The 18,779-nt window shown below is 44.1% G+C and overlaps 2 protein-coding genes across 5 annotated transcripts; one reads left to right on the top strand and one right to left on the bottom strand.

Annotated features, from left to right (window-relative positions):
* The first annotated feature begins 2,403 nt into the window (after positions 1 to 2,403).
* LOC115550022 (microtubule-associated protein RP/EB family member 1) lies at positions 2,404 to 4,835 on the top strand. 4 transcript variants are annotated; one of them, XM_030365046.1, is made up of 8 exons: positions 2,404 to 2,605; positions 2,884 to 3,013; positions 3,117 to 3,262; positions 3,353 to 3,542; positions 3,637 to 3,678; positions 3,924 to 4,012; positions 4,148 to 4,306; positions 4,409 to 4,835. In XM_030365046.1, exons 2-8 carry the CDS (start codon positions 2,893 to 2,895, stop codon positions 4,463 to 4,465), a joined length of 804 nt encoding a protein of 267 aa, XP_030220906.1. In that variant the 5' UTR covers positions 2,404 to 2,605; positions 2,884 to 2,892; the 3' UTR covers positions 4,466 to 4,835. The 4 variants fall into 4 exon arrangements, with proteins under 4 accessions (XP_030220906.1, XP_030220905.1, XP_030220908.1 ...); XM_030365045.1 differs by having other exon boundaries at positions 3,921 to 4,012; XM_030365048.1 differs by lacking the exon at positions 3,637 to 3,678.
* Positions 4,836 to 9,627: 4,792 nt separating this feature from the next.
* Positions 9,628 to 18,511, bottom strand: LOC115549942 (uncharacterized). The gene is made up of 10 exons (XM_030365039.1): positions 18,341 to 18,511; positions 17,587 to 18,237; positions 16,714 to 16,938; positions 15,463 to 15,627; positions 14,004 to 14,075; positions 12,658 to 13,872; positions 12,346 to 12,465; positions 11,610 to 11,662; positions 10,323 to 11,514; positions 9,628 to 10,170 (listed from the first exon to the last, which is right to left on the bottom strand). The coding sequence occupies exons 2-10, from the start codon at positions 18,232 to 18,234 to the stop codon at positions 10,078 to 10,080; spliced, it is 3,783 nt and encodes a 1,260-aa protein (XP_030220899.1). The 5' UTR covers positions 18,235 to 18,237; positions 18,341 to 18,511; the 3' UTR covers positions 9,628 to 10,077.
* Positions 18,512 to 18,779: the final 268 nt, after the last annotated feature.

Here is an 18,779-nt window from a genome sequence, read left to right as displayed (position 1 = left end):
GGAGGCCCTTCATATATGCAGCTAGCTCATCTTCTAGTCACTCTATGGCTGGTCCCTCCATCTGGGCTCTTGTATAAGGAGCAGGCATGGGTCTCCTGTTAGCATAGTTGTGGACTCCAATGGGTTGTCCTCATTATTGAGCAATTCATGCTCACCAGGACTGAAGGCAGTGCTGCTTCCCATGTTGGTTTAGTCTCTTGACATTTTAGTCTCTTGATTTGATGGTTCCATTACCACTCTCTGCTAATCCTGCAGACTACTTCCATCGGTTGTCTCCTTCTATCTCCCTTGCATTCCTTTGTGTTTATCTTCTACTTTCTTCCTACATGTCTGATAATCTTTACTCTGACTTTTCATTGCCTTTCCAAGCCTCTTCTTTCTTTATATCTTAGATTTATCATGGAGCTTATGTCGCACCTTGGAGGTTGCAGTATTCTTGTGTCAGTAACCGTTTTAACCGAATCTTGGGTCCAAGTGTGTCGTGTTTGCATGCATTTGCTCACTCGATCTACTGAGATCCTTTGCCTTGCAAAAAAAACACAATAGATGTTCAAGATCGAATCAAAATACTTGTTATGTATTTGTGTTCATATATTGGTGTATCATAAGAGTTACCACAATTAAATAGTTGCTCAATCAAAGTCATAACCAGAATCACATATGAAATGGTGTTAGCATAGTCAATTCCCTTTTCCAAGTAAATTATTTCTAACTATAAACAAAGCTTCCCTTAAGCTTCATAACACCTCTTGCCTACAACAACTCTTTCAGGTTCAATCACTTTGTTAGGAGCAACACAACCTTTACTCTTATTACAGGAACAACATTGTGTAGAGCAGATATTTTTATCAACATCATTCACTTGATCAATTGGAATTAACAGTTTTAATATTGTCCTTAGTTTATTGTGAGATTTTTGTTCATTACCATGAATGACCTGCAAACATAGAAAGATAACAAATTTGACACCTCATTAAAAAGGTCTATCTGGTTAGAGCCAACAAACAATTGTAATAGGATTTTTTTTTGTAAAAAAAAAAAAAATGTTTTGGAATAGATTATAGTAGACAACATTATATTTAACCTTATTTGCACCTGAAATTATTGTGTATCCTGCCAATTGTAGCATGTTAGTCACCCCCTTTTCACAGTGACCCTGGCAAGAAGTTTGGCCTTTACATTGTGGTGGAGCAATGGTTCTTACTTAGGTTAAATGGAAAGAGACAATACAGAGGAAACATCTTAAGATTTAGTTTATATGGTAAAACAACGTAGGAACAGATATTAGAGACTACCGTACTGCCTGCGTCGTATTATTCTGGTAAATTGAAAGCTCCGCCTAAATTCGAAGCTTCTCCTGATTGGCTGTTATGAGCATACGATTCGTGGGTGTGGGGGAACTCCATGGTTTCCATGGATACTATATTCTCGCTGTCACTGGTCGCCCTACCAGGTCCTTTGTAGGTGTACGGTTGACAAGGAACCGCGAGTCTGTTCTATTTGACACGTCAAACATCCTCTGGTTTCTTCAGACCATGACCATATTAAGTGAGGCTGGACCACTAGATTGTGTTTTATGTCATAGCAAGTCGGTTGAATGGCAGACTTGGGATGAATTCTGCGCTTCTGAGGTACCAGCCCTATTGAATCCGCTATAATAAAAGAAAAAGGGTGCGGCTCAGATTAACCCTTATTCTACGGTGCATTGTGGGTATGAGGAACTAGATTTGTTAACTGATGAGGGCACTAGCGCAGAAATGGAATAAATTCCAACATAGCTGGTGACATGTGAACAGGGTTGTCGAGTCAATGGCATCTTTGAAGGACCTCTGTTTGGTCACTAGCTGGAAATAGGCTACTGGGATGTAAACATGTGAAGAGATGTCGGATGATCGTGTTGGTCCTTATCAATGAAGTCGTTGTGTAATCTCTTTATTTATTGTGCTTGTGGTTCATTGTAATGGACAAACACCAAATATGATCCCTGGGGGGCAGTTTCCAAAAAGAATAAGGTCGAATATTAATCTCGTTCCAAAAAATCCTCACGACGCTATTTCTGTGAAGGGATGTTCCCAATGATCGTTATTGGCGAAAGTGATGGGGGCACTTTCAATTGCATGGATTTAGCGGCGAGTGGGCGGGACCTCCGGTAGAGGGATATCCATTTCCTTTTTAAATGTTTTGGGTATATTGCTTTTTCAAAAATGTCTGGACATAAGCTATATTCATTTTCCTTGTCGCTGTGATTCTAATCATCTTCGAATATTCTCGCTCCGAGGACTGTTAACCTGGGAACACAGTTCACAGGAAGATGCCGGAATGTGCGTTGCGGTAGACCGGGATAACGCTACAATTCACGATCCTCTCCGACCCTAACAGGGTTTTTATATTAAAATACGACGACCCACGTGCTTCTCGTCTATTTAAACAATTCTAGCGTCGCCCACAGGTTTAATATATTAATGAACTAGGGGCTAGACGACAGTCCAGAAGTTTCCACTCACCTGATTTCCCCTAAGCACTGTACTAGTGTGTTGATATAGACGCTGCGCATTGAAACCGTTGAGTTGTTGGAGCCATAGCAACATAGCGAGCTTTGAACCGAGTAAGTACAAGAATGTTTTTCATGCTTTTACGGAACTGCGTAGAGAACAGAGGAAGGAGCTACTCCGTTAGCTCGTCGTATACGAGGTTCACGATCGTTCAATAATATGGTGGATGAACACTCGCAACATTATATATGGAGCGATGTGTATTGCACTCGGATCAAAAGCTAGTGTCCTTGTCAAACACTATACAGAAAATATTTGTAGTAGGCCTAAATGCGGATGTCATCCTGAATTGTATTAATTCTCCACATCTTGTGCTTTCCATCACCTGTAGAATTCCCAGATGGCTGTTAACGTTTTCTCAACATCTCTGAACAACGATAACATGAGTCGACATGAACTGCTGTCTTGGGTCAACGTGTCTTTACAGATGAACTACTCGAAGATTGAGCATTTGTGTTCAGGTGCGAAAATACAGTTTTACACAGAAGCCATAATATGCACTGGATATGTTGTAATTTGAATATGTTTTGTATTAGCAAAGTAATGTACTGACTTGCCCTACAGGTGCAGCTTATTGCCAATTCATGGATGTGCTGTTCGCTGGATGCCTCCCCCTAAAAAGGGTGAAATTTAACGCCAAACTGGAACACGAATACTTACAGAATTTTAAAATTCTACAAAACAGTTTTAAAAAGGCTGGAGTTGACAAGGTAAGATTTTAGCCTTTTGGATTTTGTATTATTTACCCTTAAGACCAACGGGTATTTTCATTCTTGGATCTTTTATACCCACTTTCTAAGATAATTCCTGTAGACAGACTGATTAAAGGAAAATTCCAGGAAAACTTTGAGTTTGTTCAGTGGTTCAAGAAGTTTTTTGAAGCAAACTATGATCAGAGGGATTATGACCCAGTGGCGGCACGTCACGGACAGGAGACATCTGCGTTTACCTCAGCATCCAATACTCCTGCTAAAGCCAAGGCCACAGCTCGTGAGAATTGCATATTTTGTATACAATTCATGTTCATGTGTATTTATCATTACCTGTGTCCTATTTCTAAATATTTCTGATTGGTTTACTTTAGAAAATGTCATTCAACCTGCTGACAGACCGGCTTGTTGTGTTGGTAAAGTAATTTATAAAGCGGTCCTAAGATTGGCACTTGGGGGATGTGGGAGACAGGGTTGTATCTGTTCCTGAACCATCTCTTGTAGATTGGCTGACTAGCAATGATGCACTGGTAATTTACTCTGGTCGTGGTAGATGATCCTAGCAGAAGCGCAATGGGTGCCACATTTCCAATTTCCTATTGTAGAGATGGTTCCTTGTGTGTCATTAGGAATAACTTTTTTGTTCCTAACATCTAAGCAGCCACAAGGGCAGCCCCTGCCAAAGCGCTGCAGACTGTTCCCTCAAAGAAATCTGGAGCAGGAGATGCGATTGGAGCACTTACTAACGAAGTGAGTAGTTCATCATGTTGTCATTGGAGAATGTCTGATGGCAATTTAAATGATCAGTTGGTTTTCAGTCTAATCACGTTCACTGTATATGATTGAATTGAGGATTTGCTTAATCGTATGGTTCTAACCCCTCAGGTTAGTGAGCTAACATTACACAAGACTACAGCCGAGAAAGAATTAAACTTTTACCTTGGAAAGCTGAGGACTATTGAGCTCATCTGCCAAGATAGGGAGACGGAAGGAGGAGCAGACCCTACTCTACAGAGGATTCTGGAAATACTTTATGCAACAGATGTAAGCAGCCCGTCAACATGGGCGTTTATGCATACAACCCATGATGTCAGCCATGGCTTATCCTGGCAGGATCCTGCTAACTGGATGTGTATCTCCCCATAGGACGGCTATGTCATGACGGAGGGTGAAAATGGAGACGGGGGGCAAGAGGAGTTCTGATTGGAAAACGGGGAGTCTAATTTTTGATCAAAAACATTTTTAACATGCACTTTGCCTTATTTTGTCAACAGGTTACTTTATAAATGCATCGGAAATCACCTTTGACCCATTACAGTAATGATCTCAAGCAACACATGATTTGTTTCTTATTTTCTTGTATGATGGGCAGTGGATTCTGCTTTGTATTGGGGCTGATCGATAATGTGAAATGATAATCACGATTATTTAAAATGATATCGTAATCACGATTATTAAAGATGATTATTCATTGAGAACAAGCATTTATTGAACTTTTAACACTGGTATTTCTCTTAACACGATACGTTTGAACTGAAACAAGAAAAATGCAAATAAAGAGAAATGTATTAAAGTGAATTAAATAATGTGTAAAAATATACACAAAAATAAACACTATCCAAGACTTGAAGTAATACATTAAAACAGAATTACTCCTCTTTACTCTTTTAAAAAAACAAAACTCAAACTATGGTGTAATGCACTTGCTACAACAACCTTACCTAGTACTGCAAAAAACACTAGAAATCCGTATCTCAATGATAAAACTGAACACGTTGAAACTATATTTTGAGGCCTTTTGGCCAAAATGAGTATTAACAAGAATAAACTGACTGACGCACCGACAAGAAAAATCCGCTGCCAAAACTTATTTTAAACCTTTGCAACCCCTAAAGGTTTTTAGCCAGGAAAACCATTCTGTTCACCTGGTCTGGTTGCAGGGATGAGCGCAGGCAGGTGACTACATTACCACCTGTACTGAAAACCCTCTCTGACGAGGCTCTTGTGGCTGGAATGAAAAGATATTTCCCTGCCTGGTTGGAGAGCCCTTGGTAGAAATTCTGGGACATCTTCCACCACTCCAGAGGGTCCGCCTCAGTGTTGGAGGTAGGACTGTAGCTCAGAAGCTATGGCCTTGTCCTGGTCCCGTTGCACAGCAGCGGATCTTTGAGCTGTGCAATCAGTGACCGGCTTGAAGAAGCTGCCCAGGGCGTTCTTTGGTGCACTAGCAGCGGCATCAGGGTCATCAGCAGGAGTCACTGCTCGCTCAGGGGCCTTATCCTGGGAATAGGAGGGGGAGAATATTGTGAAGAGAAATGATTGACATGTTTAATCTGACTAAATGGTTATGGGTATTCACTACTAAAAATAATAAAATATAACTTATTGTTTTATCAATATAATTATAATTACCATGACAGTCTTCATCTCAGATGAGTCTTTCTTCAATTGACCAACGCTTGTCTTCGCTCACATATGTGGGCTTGAACCTTGGGTCCAGGGCTGAGGTCATGTCCAGCAGCTCCTGTGATGGAGCATCATCATGCTTCTCATTGAGGTAGCCCACGATCTTCTTCTTGATGCACTTTGCAAGGTCTGTGCCGTTTTCCTGCAAGGTCAATATGGAGGTGTTGAAAAGGTGGAGAGTTGGCTTGACAAAAGACACACTCAATTGCTCCCCAGAAAGTGCATCTGTAAATTCAACGAGAGGGCTTAGTGACTTGTTTATGGCCAGTACATCGACGTCCTGCCATGAGGGGGTGAGGTGTCGTTGAAGAGGACCTCTGCGATGGCCTTCTGCGGCTCTAGGACCCTGCCCATCATAGCCTGCCGAGTCCACCAGCTGGTTGGACACTCTGTCTGTCTGAGAGTGTTCAGGCAGATTCAGCCTCTTCTGTACATCTGTCAGCTCCCTCTTTTTCTTCCAACTGTAGGAGAAGGCGCTGACCACTTTTTTGCAGAACCCCATCGCACGGCCAATCCTGTGGTCCTTCATTGCAATCTCTAAAATTACAATAAATATAAGAATGTATCATCATAATCTTCATCAGTGAATCAATAGGCTGGGAAATAGGAATTATTATTATTATTAGGAATTAAATACATTATCGTTGGTGTGAGAGAGAGAGAGAGAGAGAGAGAGAGAGAGAGAGAGAGAGAGAGAGAGAGAGAGAGAGAGAGAGAGAGAGAGAGAGAGAGAGAGAGATAATAGAGTAGCTCACATGATATATTCTACATTATTTGTTATTTAATAAATTGCATAAAAAAATCAGGATAAGTAAACCTACTACTCATCTACGGCCAAGTGGAGTCTGTGCCCGAAGCACTGCAGCCTCATCCAGCCATTTAGTTCAGCTGCCAGCTTCATATTTGAGGCATTGTCTGTTGTGATACAGACTTGTCTTTCCTCGGTCAAGTCCCATGCAGCCATCGCTTGCCTCCATCCCTGGGCTATATTTAGCCCTGTGTGGTCTTCGGAAAAAACGCCATTTGGAGACAATTCGTCTTCATGGTGAAATTAGCGTCGATGTAATGTAGCGTGAGGCTTATATATGGCTCCATGGTGCGACTCGACCATAGGTCCGTTGTAATGGCAAAATATAATGCTGTTGACACTTCTCTTGCAACTTTTCCGCGACATTCGTCATAAAGGGCAGGCAGCGCAATTCTGCTGAAATGGTGACGTGATGGTAACACATACCACAATGTATTTATCAGTTTATTGAACCCCGGGTCGCTAACGGTGTTGATAGGGCAAATGTCTTTGGCAATTATGTATGCGATTGCATCCGTTATTTCTTTATGCCTGCGGGAGCTGGGTGGATATGAGGACTGTGTTGCGGTGGCAGGAGTCGAGGAGCTTTTCATTTTTTCCTTCATTGCTTGGTCCTGTATTACTCTGTGTGCGGACTTTAAGTGGTTAAACAGATTGGTCGTATTCGCTTGAGGTGCAGACACGGTCGCGTGACATATCTTCCACAATATCTTCGTTTGTTCAGAGTCAGACTCCTCAAAACCGAAGTGTTTCCACACCACCGAATTCGTTTTACCTTTCTTCCCGACCAAAGGCTGCCTTTCTGCCATCTTCACAGTCTTCTAAATGTTTTGTAAGCGCAAGTTTTCAGGCGGGGGTGGGGCGTAGCGGAGTGCACAGGTGGGTTCGCTCCATTTACCACACAAGACACGGCGGGCGGCAGAAATTCTGATCGTTTTATTCCGATTATCTTGTTCTAATGATCGAGGGAAGCCAAAATCGTAATCGAAATTCAATTAATCGCCCAGCCCTACTTTGTATTCTTAAAAATGCTGATTTTTCCCTTTTCTGATGTCGTGATGCATATACTTTTACGCTGTAAACCAGTGTAAAATGTTATAAATCAAAACAAATATGGAAATTAGATGATGCTTATTAAAGATACATGTATTTCAATTGTGTTGTGTCAATCTGTTGCTGTCTATGTCTATGCAGTGCATCATATTTGAATATCTGAAGGCTGCTGGAATGTATGCATGAGTATGAGTTGAAGGGAAAAGTATTTGCTTAGTAGTATTACCTATGTGGAAAGTTATTATTAATGTTTAGGCAGGAAGTTTATAGGCCTACTTTCTTTTATTATCTCGGAAATACTGAAGCAAGCCAATTCAAAATATTGTGCCAAACTCGAAAAATAGTGCGTAGGCCTATATATACACAAGTAGTCAAACGTTCCTGGATATGTAAATCCCAATCATCAAAAGTAAGCCATATTTATGTCATTGTTATGGCAATGTATAACCGGTTCCGCAAATTTCCCATGGTTTCAATACTCTTTCCATTTGAGAAGGGGTTGGGTTATGGTTACTTGGCGTAATGTCCAGATGCGTCCCTTGCCCAGGGACTGTCTCTCCCGCCTGAACTAGTCTAATTACTTCCTTGAACGAAAGTATCTTGGCCTCTGTTTCTTCACTGTCACTCCTGCTGGGGCCAGGTAGGCCTACTGATCTTGAGAGCATTGCATTCTGGGTTTCAACCTCACGAGGGTCACCGCCGCTCCGCTGTTTGAACCCTGCTGAGTCGATGGGCTCAACGAACCTAGCAATAACAAGGTTCATTTAGTGCTTTATCCAACACACAATCGCTTAGACAGAACTAGAAGCGCGTCCAGTTTTAAATCACGAATCAGGTCATGGCTGATATGAGATTTAAAAACCAGACTCTCCTGGGACCATTGTATCACTCAACAACTCTGCTTGAACATCTTTACTTGTACTAACAAAAGTTGTGTACCGTTTTGAGTTAACTGAAATGCTTTTGGGTCACTTAACTGAGAAAACATACCGGTTATAATAAAATAATTTCATCTCCAGCCCAGGTGCGTCGTGGCCACAGGTGCTGGACCCGTCCACCAACATCAACCCGTTAAGGAACCTTTCATCCGTCTCGAAGTCGTATGAGTTAAACCTTTGGTAAACCTCCTCCATCACTCTAGTACAACGACCACTAACTGGTAGCTTGGTTATATAGTTGCTTTTAAAAAGACCCCATAACAATCGAAATGCTTTATGTCAACAACCCCAGTTTCTAGTCCGAATGCTGTCGACAAATGTGAACGATTGCAACCAACAAATACCAACAAGAAGGGCCCACAGCTGAACCCTTTGACCACAGCTCCCCACGCGGGCTGTTGGGGTTGTGTGCCATTTAAAAGCAAATTCAGTTTCTCTACTGTTCTATCGAGTCTATATCAGCATATGTACGCATTCATGAAAACTGATGTTTCATCTCAATTGTGAGTTTGAAGGTAACCGTTTTAAATTGTAGGACTATGTTAATGTGTACAATTACATCCATTAGAATCTATAGGGTAAAATGAATGCTCTGTCGGAGGTCTACTGTTGGACTGGACCTGCCCTTGAGCTCTGTCGGCCGTCTGCCTGCCGCACCTTTATACATCAATCTTTCGCTGCTGATCTTGAATGCTACTTTGAATAATCATGTTTTGGATTGAGAGGGCTTCCGTATCCTTCAGCCGTCTATGCGCTATCGGTGAACTGCTGCTGCACACTGCAAAGAAGACTAAAACTGAACTTTTTGTAAATGTTTGGTAAAGGGGGAACCCTAAGCAAAACAACAAAGTGCTACGGTTTTTGTCAATTGTGTATGAAGTCTCACAAATAGCTTCAGCTTACTTGTGTACTACATACAAATAAAAAGGCTGAATCTGCATATAGTTAGGGTTCCTGGATTTAATATAATATATTAATGTTTAATGTGTGAACATAGTGTCAATTGATATAGAACTCATAGAGATAGATCGATAGATAGTATTATGTAAATGTGGTAGGTGTGTCTTCCCCTGGTGAAAATAAATACACAGCAACTAATGTATTGTTTGGATTAGTGTATTAACTTTTTCTTCTTTTAAATTTCCGTTTATGTTTAGAGTGAATTGAAAAAAGTATATTTAAAAAAACTTGATAATCAAATAAAATAATCTTAAATTGCACATTAATAAAATACAAATATGTATTTCAGAATAAGCCACAATATCTATGGTCCTACACATCAGCACAATCTTCCTCTCTGCATGTTTATTATTCACAAAAGAGTACATATTAAGTCATATTAAGTCAGTCAACACAGAGATTCTAGACTCTCTTTTAAACTGCCATCCAAGCATCAAACATTAATATCTGGAATTAAATTCGTTGAGCTTCTAAAATTCCATATATAGTCTGGATTCAGATCAGATGACGGCTGAAATCCAGGCTGCCCTTCCTTCCTGTCACTCCCAGCTGGGGTCTATGGGCTGTCTGAGTGTTGCAGAGTATTTTTGTCACTGAGGCTTGCCCGGATTCAAGGTTTGCCGTTGGGGACGAGCGAAGCAGAACGTCAGGGTACTGCCGGAGCTGCAGTCATAGTTTCCTTCCTATTGAATAACAACGGTAAAGAGGATGAAATCAAGCAGGTAGATCAGAGAAATGAGTGGATAAGAAGTATAGGGATCATATGTTACTTCGTATCATCATTTAGACGGCTCTCTGCGAGACCGGTCTACACGGTATGTACATGAAGACCTACCTCTGCTGTGACACTGCTCGAGCTGCCGTCTCTGGGGATGGCCCCTCTTATCGCCTGGCTCTGACCGCTCCCTTTCTCCTCTCCCTGCTTCATGAACCTCTTGTTGACGATCCTGGTGACGCTGTCAGTCCTGTGTAGTGGAACGGCAGGGGGCCTTGTAGGAATGCGCTCCAGGTTCTTCAGTTCAGTCTTCCCCTTTGGCCCAGCTCCTGGGGCAGGCTTCTCTGCCCGCCCGCTTACTTTGCGCAAGAACTCTGTGACCAGGCCATAGCGATGGTTTCCAGCAGCTTTACTGGGGGGCTTAGCGGCTCGGCTGGCGCTGCCAAAGTCTGTGTTTAGAGTGCTTTTGTGGGCCGGGCGGGCCCAGGTCTTCCGGGCAGGGCCTTGATTCGAGAGGTTCACCAAGGCTCGTTCCCTGGAGGGGGAGGAGGACGAAGACGAAGGGGAGGATGCCAGGGAGGAGCTGCTAAAGGTGGTGGAGGTGAGGCAAGAGGCAGAATGCCTTCGGTACAACTTCGGGGAGGTCTGTCTGGGTCTTGCCGCCCTGCCGTTGACTTTCTCAGCGGGGTTCGAGTTGTGGAGAGCGCGAGCGGACGACGGGCTCTGCACCCTGGAGGGGCTGTTTCTCACCGAGGCGACCCCCTGGGGTCCGTCCGTCTGCAGGCCAACGCTAACCATCTGGGGCTGTGTCCTGGTCTGAGTGCCCGAACAGGACACCTCTACCCAGGCTCCGCTCGATCGCCGTCGCTCTTCCTCCGGGTGACTCGAGTGAGCTACCCGCCTCCAGCTGGCCGTCATCTCTTTCATGTCATCACTCAGGTTGGCAGAGAGACCCAGATAGAGGGGTGACAGAGGGCTACCTGGGGTGCACCTACGTGAGACCATGGTGACGGACTCCCTGTCCGTGGTGGGACTTTGCCGGAGCTGAGCAAGGTGGACTCTGCGTGCAGAAGGGGGGCTGTAATATATACGGATGGCAGTGCTTTCTGGGGCGGTGTGGCTCCTCTCCGTAGATATCTGTTCAAAGTCGAGATCAGGGAAGTTGCACGGCATGATCGGATGGTCCCAGGTCTTGACGGGTTCCTCTTGGTCCAGCTGAGCGACCGACTGGCTGAGATAAAACCAGTGTTTCCGGTTGGACTTGCGTGGAGCAAATGGCCGTCTGGACCTTTTCCCTTCAGCCTTGTATGTCCTGTGGGAGAAAGTATGGCTTTGTGTCTCTTGAAGAATTCAATGTCAATAATAAATTTAATATGTGCAGATGGGGAGGAGAGTAATAAAACTGACCTGTCAATTTCAAAGTATCTCCTCTCATTGCTGATAGCACAGGCGCTTGCATCCTAGGAAAGGCAGTTTGGCAAAAATATTTAAGTCTTAAATCAGTTTTGAACACTCACTGAAATTAGATAAACATAAGGAATGAATGTCTTTGAGTAACACTGGGATTGCAGTCTCTTACTTCAGAATGAAAATCATTAAAGAAGTTAAACCCTTTCCTTATGAAGCAAATTCTATGATTTTCTCTTCCAACAGGCAACATTATTTTGTGTCAATTATTGTTAGAACTGAAGCATAAAATTGTTTCTGCCTTATGTCTAGCATTTTCAGTTTCGGAGATGACAACTATTCATTCTGTTTAACAAATGAATAGAGGTCAGAGACATTCACATAACTATACAGTAAATGAAACCCCAAAAAATAAATAACTTAATAATCATGACTATTTAACTGTAAGCGTCATATTTTTACAAAAATGAACCATGAACTCAAACGTCTATTGAAGCCCATGCAGTTTTGGGTCGATGTCGGAACTGGTCCGGTTTGGCAGTAGCCCCCGCAGCAGATTGACCTAAATACTGTCGCCCTTGATGAAGTGTGTTGATTTTGTATGCTGCAAAGAGTATGACGATGAAGCCATGCCAAGACGAGAGGATCAGCTTGGCTTTCCAGCGCATTACATAAACACACACATACATACGCACACAGCCGAGACAAATGGCTGAACTGTAAGAGTTTTCCATACCTCATTCGTCTTGCATCGCACAGCCTTGGGTACACTGTCACATGTAGTCTGACTGTTGGGACACTCTGCCTCCAGTTCATGCAGCACTTTCTGTAGCATGTAGATGGTTTTGGCTCTTGCCTGGATCAGGGAGGAAAACAGACAAGGTCTCCAAAGATGCTCTACATATATTGTAATGAAACATATATATGATTTATTTAATATAATATAAGGAAGCATATAGTAGGCTATAGGTGAAGAAAAGGTGTGTAGAAATGTAATCGCTTTATATGTAAGGGACCTCTAGGTATTTCAGTCACAACTTCTTATTACCTCATTGTCCGCCCGTCCGGGTTCATTCACTTGACCCCATCGATAGAGAACTGAGATTGCCTGCAAAATGAGCAGCACTTTCGGATCTCTTCGACTTTGCGTCATGTTAAATTGAGAGGACGACCCCTGCTGTGTGTGCTTCACTCTCTCCTCAATGTCTGTGGCACAGGCCTCTTCCATCATGTTATGTTCAATGACATTCTGAGCATCCATGTTGTGGCCTGCAAACTCCCCCAAAATAATGGGGAGCATAAAGGAATCACAAAAATGTGCACCCTTTTGAAAAGAAAAATCACCTAATCCACTATATGTCATAAGTTTCTCCAGGTGTCCAATAAAGGCCAGCAACATGTTTTGCAAAAGTGCCAGAGATTCGTTTACAGCTCCCTGAATGAACAAGGTCTGTCCTGGGGGTTGGGCCTTGTTCGGAAACCCAGTCTCGGGCATAGCAACAGGTGTGGAGGCAAGACTGTTTGAGGGCGAGGTGAGAAGTTGAATGGCTGAACTCACAATGCAGGCATGCTCTTTGAGAGAAAGAAGCGTTTCATAGTCTTTAACAGTCTTCCCATGGAGAGCTCTGTCCTCCTTTCTGCCCGATACTTCCTCTTGGACCAAAGGACTCCATTCACCACCCACAGGACTCTCTCGGGTGATCTGGCACACAGACAACATCCCTTTGGTCTGTGCTGGGCTCCCGTCCCTAAGGACAAAGCTCTCGACCACACCTGCATCTGTTGTACCGTTGGCTTTATTGTCCTGTGTGTACTCCGTTGTGTGCCCCATTGTCCCACTCTGTCCCCTCTCTTTCAGTTCCCATCCCACGTCTACCTGGGGAACCAGTTTTTCTGGCACTAATTCCATTGGCTCCTCCTCTTCCTCTTCCATCGCACCTCCACATTTATCTCTCATGTCGCTCATCTCTGATCTCAGGCCGCGGTTCTCCACCTCCAGCTCTACAATGCGTCGGCTCAAAAGAGTGGCCTCCTCCTCCACCAGTTTCAAGTGAGCCTTGACCTCCGTCTCCCTGGAGCGGGCGTAGCTGGCTTTACCCTCGGGGAACTGGTTGGGGTCCACATCCCCGTAGGCCGAGTGGTATCTCACCAGCTCCACACGCATGCCTTCACTCTCTGATACCAACTTGGTCAGCTTCTTGCACATCAGCGCCAATTCCTCTTTAGCAAAGTGCAGTTGGCATTTTAGATCAGCGCTGTCCTCCTGAGGAATGGAGAAGGGAGAGAAACACCCAACAACCCACGTTAGACAGAAGGGCACAAAAGGCCCATAGTGGTTATTGGATACAAATATATTTGAGATCAGTTATGTTATGTACGGGAGATATGTTATACCTCTATCAGTTGGGAAAGCCTTCTTTCTGCTTTGCTGATAGGAGATCTGACACTTCTCCTCTTCAGAGAGTTCTGGGGGTGTCAAACAGAGCAAACAGGTCACAGAGAAAACAGGGCTCAAACAAGAAGGTGTTGTAAACAATCTCTTCCTCAGTAATCATTAGGTTACAAGTGGTTCCACACTGAGTCATGTGAACTGCTGCAAAGCATTTTTTCTTCTCACCACCACGGGCAACGCTGAACTACATGAGCGAGTTAATCTGTTTGCTTGGGTATGAAAGGAATTCAGGCTGCAGTGAGCCCTGTCTCGGGATGCATTGTCCGGCCAGAAGACACAAGAGCGGAGGTCATGGTTATATAAATAACTGTACTCAGGGGGTTAGAGGTGGGGATTATGAGCAGTGTGTTGTCAACACTACATGGTCAAGGGTTGCAGATGAAAAGGGTCAATTTTTATGTAGACATAAGTTAGTTAGTATTTGAGAGTTTTCCTTGAAAATATGCAACCCAATGCCCTTCTCTGTTAAGGACAGTGAGTTGTTTTTGAAAAGAATTCTGTTCTATTTCTTCAGCTATTTGTGAGATGTGAACTTGTCTGAAACTGACCAGCAGATCAGTCAAGAGTTTGAAAGCATTTCAAATGTCCATCCTCTTTCCCATCAATCTAGCAAAGATTCTGTGGTCGTAGATTAGGTAATCTAAGTGGATTTCCCATACGGGATAAGAGAGAGTAGCAGCTGTCCCGTTTGAGTGGGCCAGGCAAAGTTAACGCCAAGGCACTGAATCCTGGATTAGTCCAAGCACGTGTGAGTTCAGCATCACCCACATGGAGACGAGGCTTCAGGGCAGAATTGGCAACAGCAAGGAAAGGAAAAGGAAAACAGCAGACCAAGACGTGCTGCATTATAGCGATACGGAATAGCTATCTATATCTTTTCAGTTATTGTAGGTCAGTATGTCAGTCTGCAAACACTATTTAGAATTCCATAATACATGCTGATCCCGATTTAGCCTAGCTTGATAAAATTCAAACGGAGGGAAAGCGGGAGAGCATCTATTTCTGTAATCTCTCTATATGTTGCTTCCCTCTCTGTCTCTATTTTGTGAACCCTCCAGTGGGAATGTCAGCTGTGCTGGAGTTCAGGCTTCAGCATACCAAGAGGCTTCACCCCACCCAGGCACCAGTCAGCTGCTGGCCGTGCCCCTGGCTCATATCCTTGATGTGGTCCAGGGTCAAGCGCCATCTGACCTCAGAGTAGTGTCAGCGCAAGGGGAGACAACTGCATGATACGGAGGCAGCTGTGACGAGTAATCACGTGAAAATGGGCGCCAGACTGCAGAGATATGGGAAATGTTTATGTGGTGTATGGATGGCAACAGCTGAGGGCCACCGCAAGGTTAGAGTGTACTATGGAGCAGACAGATGCAGATCATTAAGCTAAATATATGGAAGTCGAACCTCTTTGGAGAAGACTTTGTCCACCTCAGTCTGCAGGACCTGCTTGGCGACCTCCAGCTCCTGGGTCCTTTCTCTGAGCACCTCGTTCTCTACCTCCAACAGGGATTTCTTCTTCTGCACAGACTCCAGCTCGTTCCGGAGGCGCAGAGAGACGCTCTTTGCAACCTAACAGCAATTCATTAATGAAAATACTCAATGTTATATCAATGATATGATGTGATGTACAATGATGGGAGAAGAATCCACTAAGCAGGTCAATGACCGAGGTAATAGAAAGTAACAGTGCGGAATGTTTCTTAACTGTTCCCTGTAAGTAGAGGCAACGATTGAAGTCAGAATTCAACACCATAAAGAGGAGGGTAATCATTGCAAGGGTTAAAGTAGTTTCATTGTTTAGAGAAATGTTAGAGTATCAATTACGGTCCTGCGTTATCAGCCCTACGTAAAAGAAGCCAACCAACAAAGTGATAAACTTCGGCCAATGCGTTCCTTCCATGATACTGTTTCCAATCTTAAACTCGTATGCGTTTTAGTTTTAGGCCTCTACTTTGTTGGAAACAATCAACCACATAATTATACAGAGCTTTTTTACGAACCTACCAACAGGATGTAGGATAAGAAAACGTTCGCCCCATTAAGGATTTTGTGGCACAACCCAACATCAGGATGTGGCACCGCCCATGAGTCATGCTGCTCCCGACCAATCACAACACTGCCCAGTTTGGGAGCGAGAGGCTAAGCAGAGAAATATGTGGATGGTTGAAGTTAATTTGGATGACTCTAATCAACATGATTCACTCAAAAGCCGATTGACGAAGGCTCTTAAACTGTGTGGGTGGTTACTGAGTGCTTCTAAAGTCACCGAGAGGTGGGAGGGAGGGAGGGGATGGAGGGAGAGAGAGGGAGAGAGAGAGAGAGACAGAGAGAGAGAGAGAGAGAGAGAGAGAGAGAGAGAGAGAGAGAGAGAGAGAGAGAGAGAGAGAGAGAGGGAGAAAGAGAGAGAGAGAGAGAGAGAGAGAGAGAGAGAGACAGAGAGAGAGAGAGAGAGAGAGAGAGAGAGAGAGAGAGAGAGAGAGAGAGAGAGAGAGAGAGAGAGAGAGAGAGAGAGAGAGAGAGAGAGAGAGAGAGAGGGAGAAAGAGAGAGAGAGAGAGAGAGACAGACACAGACACAGACACAGAGAGAGAGAGAGAGACAGAGACAGAGACAGAGGCAGAGGCAGAGGCAGAGACAGAGACAGAGAGGGGTCTGACCTTGATATCGTGCTCCAGGCTCCTGACCAGCTCCCCGTCCACTTGTCCGGTCTGAGCCACCCTGATGCTGCGACGCTCCGCTTTGCGGAGCCGGTACTGCAGAATGCGGCAAGTCTTGTTGGCCTGCTCCAGCTGCAGCCGCAGCTCCTGCAGCTGGTACACCTCCTCCTCCTGGAACATGTCCCGCATCTCCACCATCTCGCAGTGCAGCTCCTCCATCTCATCCTGTGAGGAGTGGTGTGGAGACACATCTCAAGTCCTTGAGTAGCAGGGCTATCCACTGAGCCACTCTGGTGGTTCTAGCTCAGTTTGGAGTGCATCATATATCTTCAAACACAATGACCAAATATTTTGTTGGTGTTGGCAGAGTGCCCAAATACTTGGATTTGTTAACGTTTACTTTGTTAACTATATCATTGTTCCACCATCCACAAGATACAGGCCCGATAAATTGAATAGGCCTTTATGTGTAAATAACATGATTCTATATATAATGGTAGTAGCATTGTTTAAGATGCTTTAACTGTCAAAATAATATTGATGTGGCTATAATTGTTGTAAGTAGCATGGAAATTATGAATTGGAATCAATTCATGAAACAATTCGTTGTTTTTCCTTCAGCGACAGGATTTCTGCCTCCCTAACATCGGGTAGCCTGGAGCGTCGTCAGTCACGCGGTCTCGGTCACTAATTGGGATTGGCATTTGCAATTACACAGAATCCGCTCTGCTGTCAAAACGCTGCTCACAGGACACTTGTTGGAGGCTAAAAGACTGTATACACAATAGGTTTAAGGACTATTCAAAAGGACGACACTCAATGATAGTTGAAAAATATATAGGCCTATATATTAATTTGTTAACATATCCTTACTTTCAAATATTCGTTTTCAGATCTCAATTCGTCGACCTCCCTGATCAGACCTTCAGTCGTCTCCCCCATCATCAGATTTGAATCGTTTTCTGACACATAAGCGACTCCGGGAGACAATCCTCGATCAGGGAGATAATTGCCCACAGTGTTGCCGTCCTTGCTCTCCCTTTCATCGCCTCTTCCTCCGCCGTGCATCGCAGACGCAGATGCGCTCCCGTCCGACCAACTTATTTCAGGGTCAATATTCTGAGGGTCTGGCTTGTTTCCCTCCGACGTGCAATCAGACATTTCCGAGCTACTATCAGAAGAAGAGAGTTTCCAAGACACACAACCGGAGTCCTTGCTGTAGTCCTCCGATGCGTTGCTGTCATCGGACAGTTTTCTCTGCACGCTGGCACTCTTAGGGCACTCGTCGTTGGACACACTCTCCACGACGCTTCCCGCTCGCTTCCCTTTTCCCACTGATTTCAGCTCCGTTGCAGATTCCTTCTGAGTCCCCCGTGTGTCGTTGTTAAGCCGTGTCTTAGGGCAGGAGCTCCTCCGGCAGTCTTTAGTCCCCTTCTGGGTCTGAGGGGCGCCCTGCTGTGGCGCCCGGGGTGGCTGCTGGCCCCTGCGCGCCGGCTTTGAGCTGTTGTCCCCCCTGTTCATCTTCTGGGGTCCAGAGTTAATCAGAGTAAATCAGAGTGGGTAATGTAACTACTGTTGCAAAACTGACGAAAGATGATTCCCCAGACCCGACGTTATCTGTACTCACGAGTTATTGTTCGCTTCAAGTCTGAAAAAAAGGGGAGAAAGGCTTGAGTTGTTGGTGCCTCCTGGCTGGTTCTCCGCCCACTCTGGCCCTGACAGGGGGAGCGCTCACGGCTTAACATGTATTCGGCCAAAAAAAAAGTCAATCGACATTTCGTGAGAAGGTCAAGCGCATTGGTTATATGGTCAAGTGACACATTCTCTTCCTGGAACATAGTTGTCATGAGGCTCGAAGTAATAGACTTGTTATTTGTCCATCCATATGTTTTTTTCCAAAATATGGGGACAAATCCTTCCAAAACTGAATTTGACTGACGTAGGCCTATTCGAATCACATGTTTGATAGGCCAAATAATATAATAGTATAATATATATGTAGTAGATATAGTATAATATTATGATATAATATAATATGATATGACATATCATAATATAATACAATT

This window comes from Gadus morhua, chromosome 1 (genome assembly GCF_902167405.1).
Source record: "Gadus morhua chromosome 1, gadMor3.0, whole genome shotgun sequence".
In the NCBI taxonomy this organism is placed as follows: Eukaryota; Metazoa; Chordata; class Actinopteri; order Gadiformes; family Gadidae; genus Gadus; species Gadus morhua.
The sequence above is the reverse complement of the archived record's forward strand: the minus strand, read 5'-3'. Positions and strand labels throughout refer to the sequence as shown.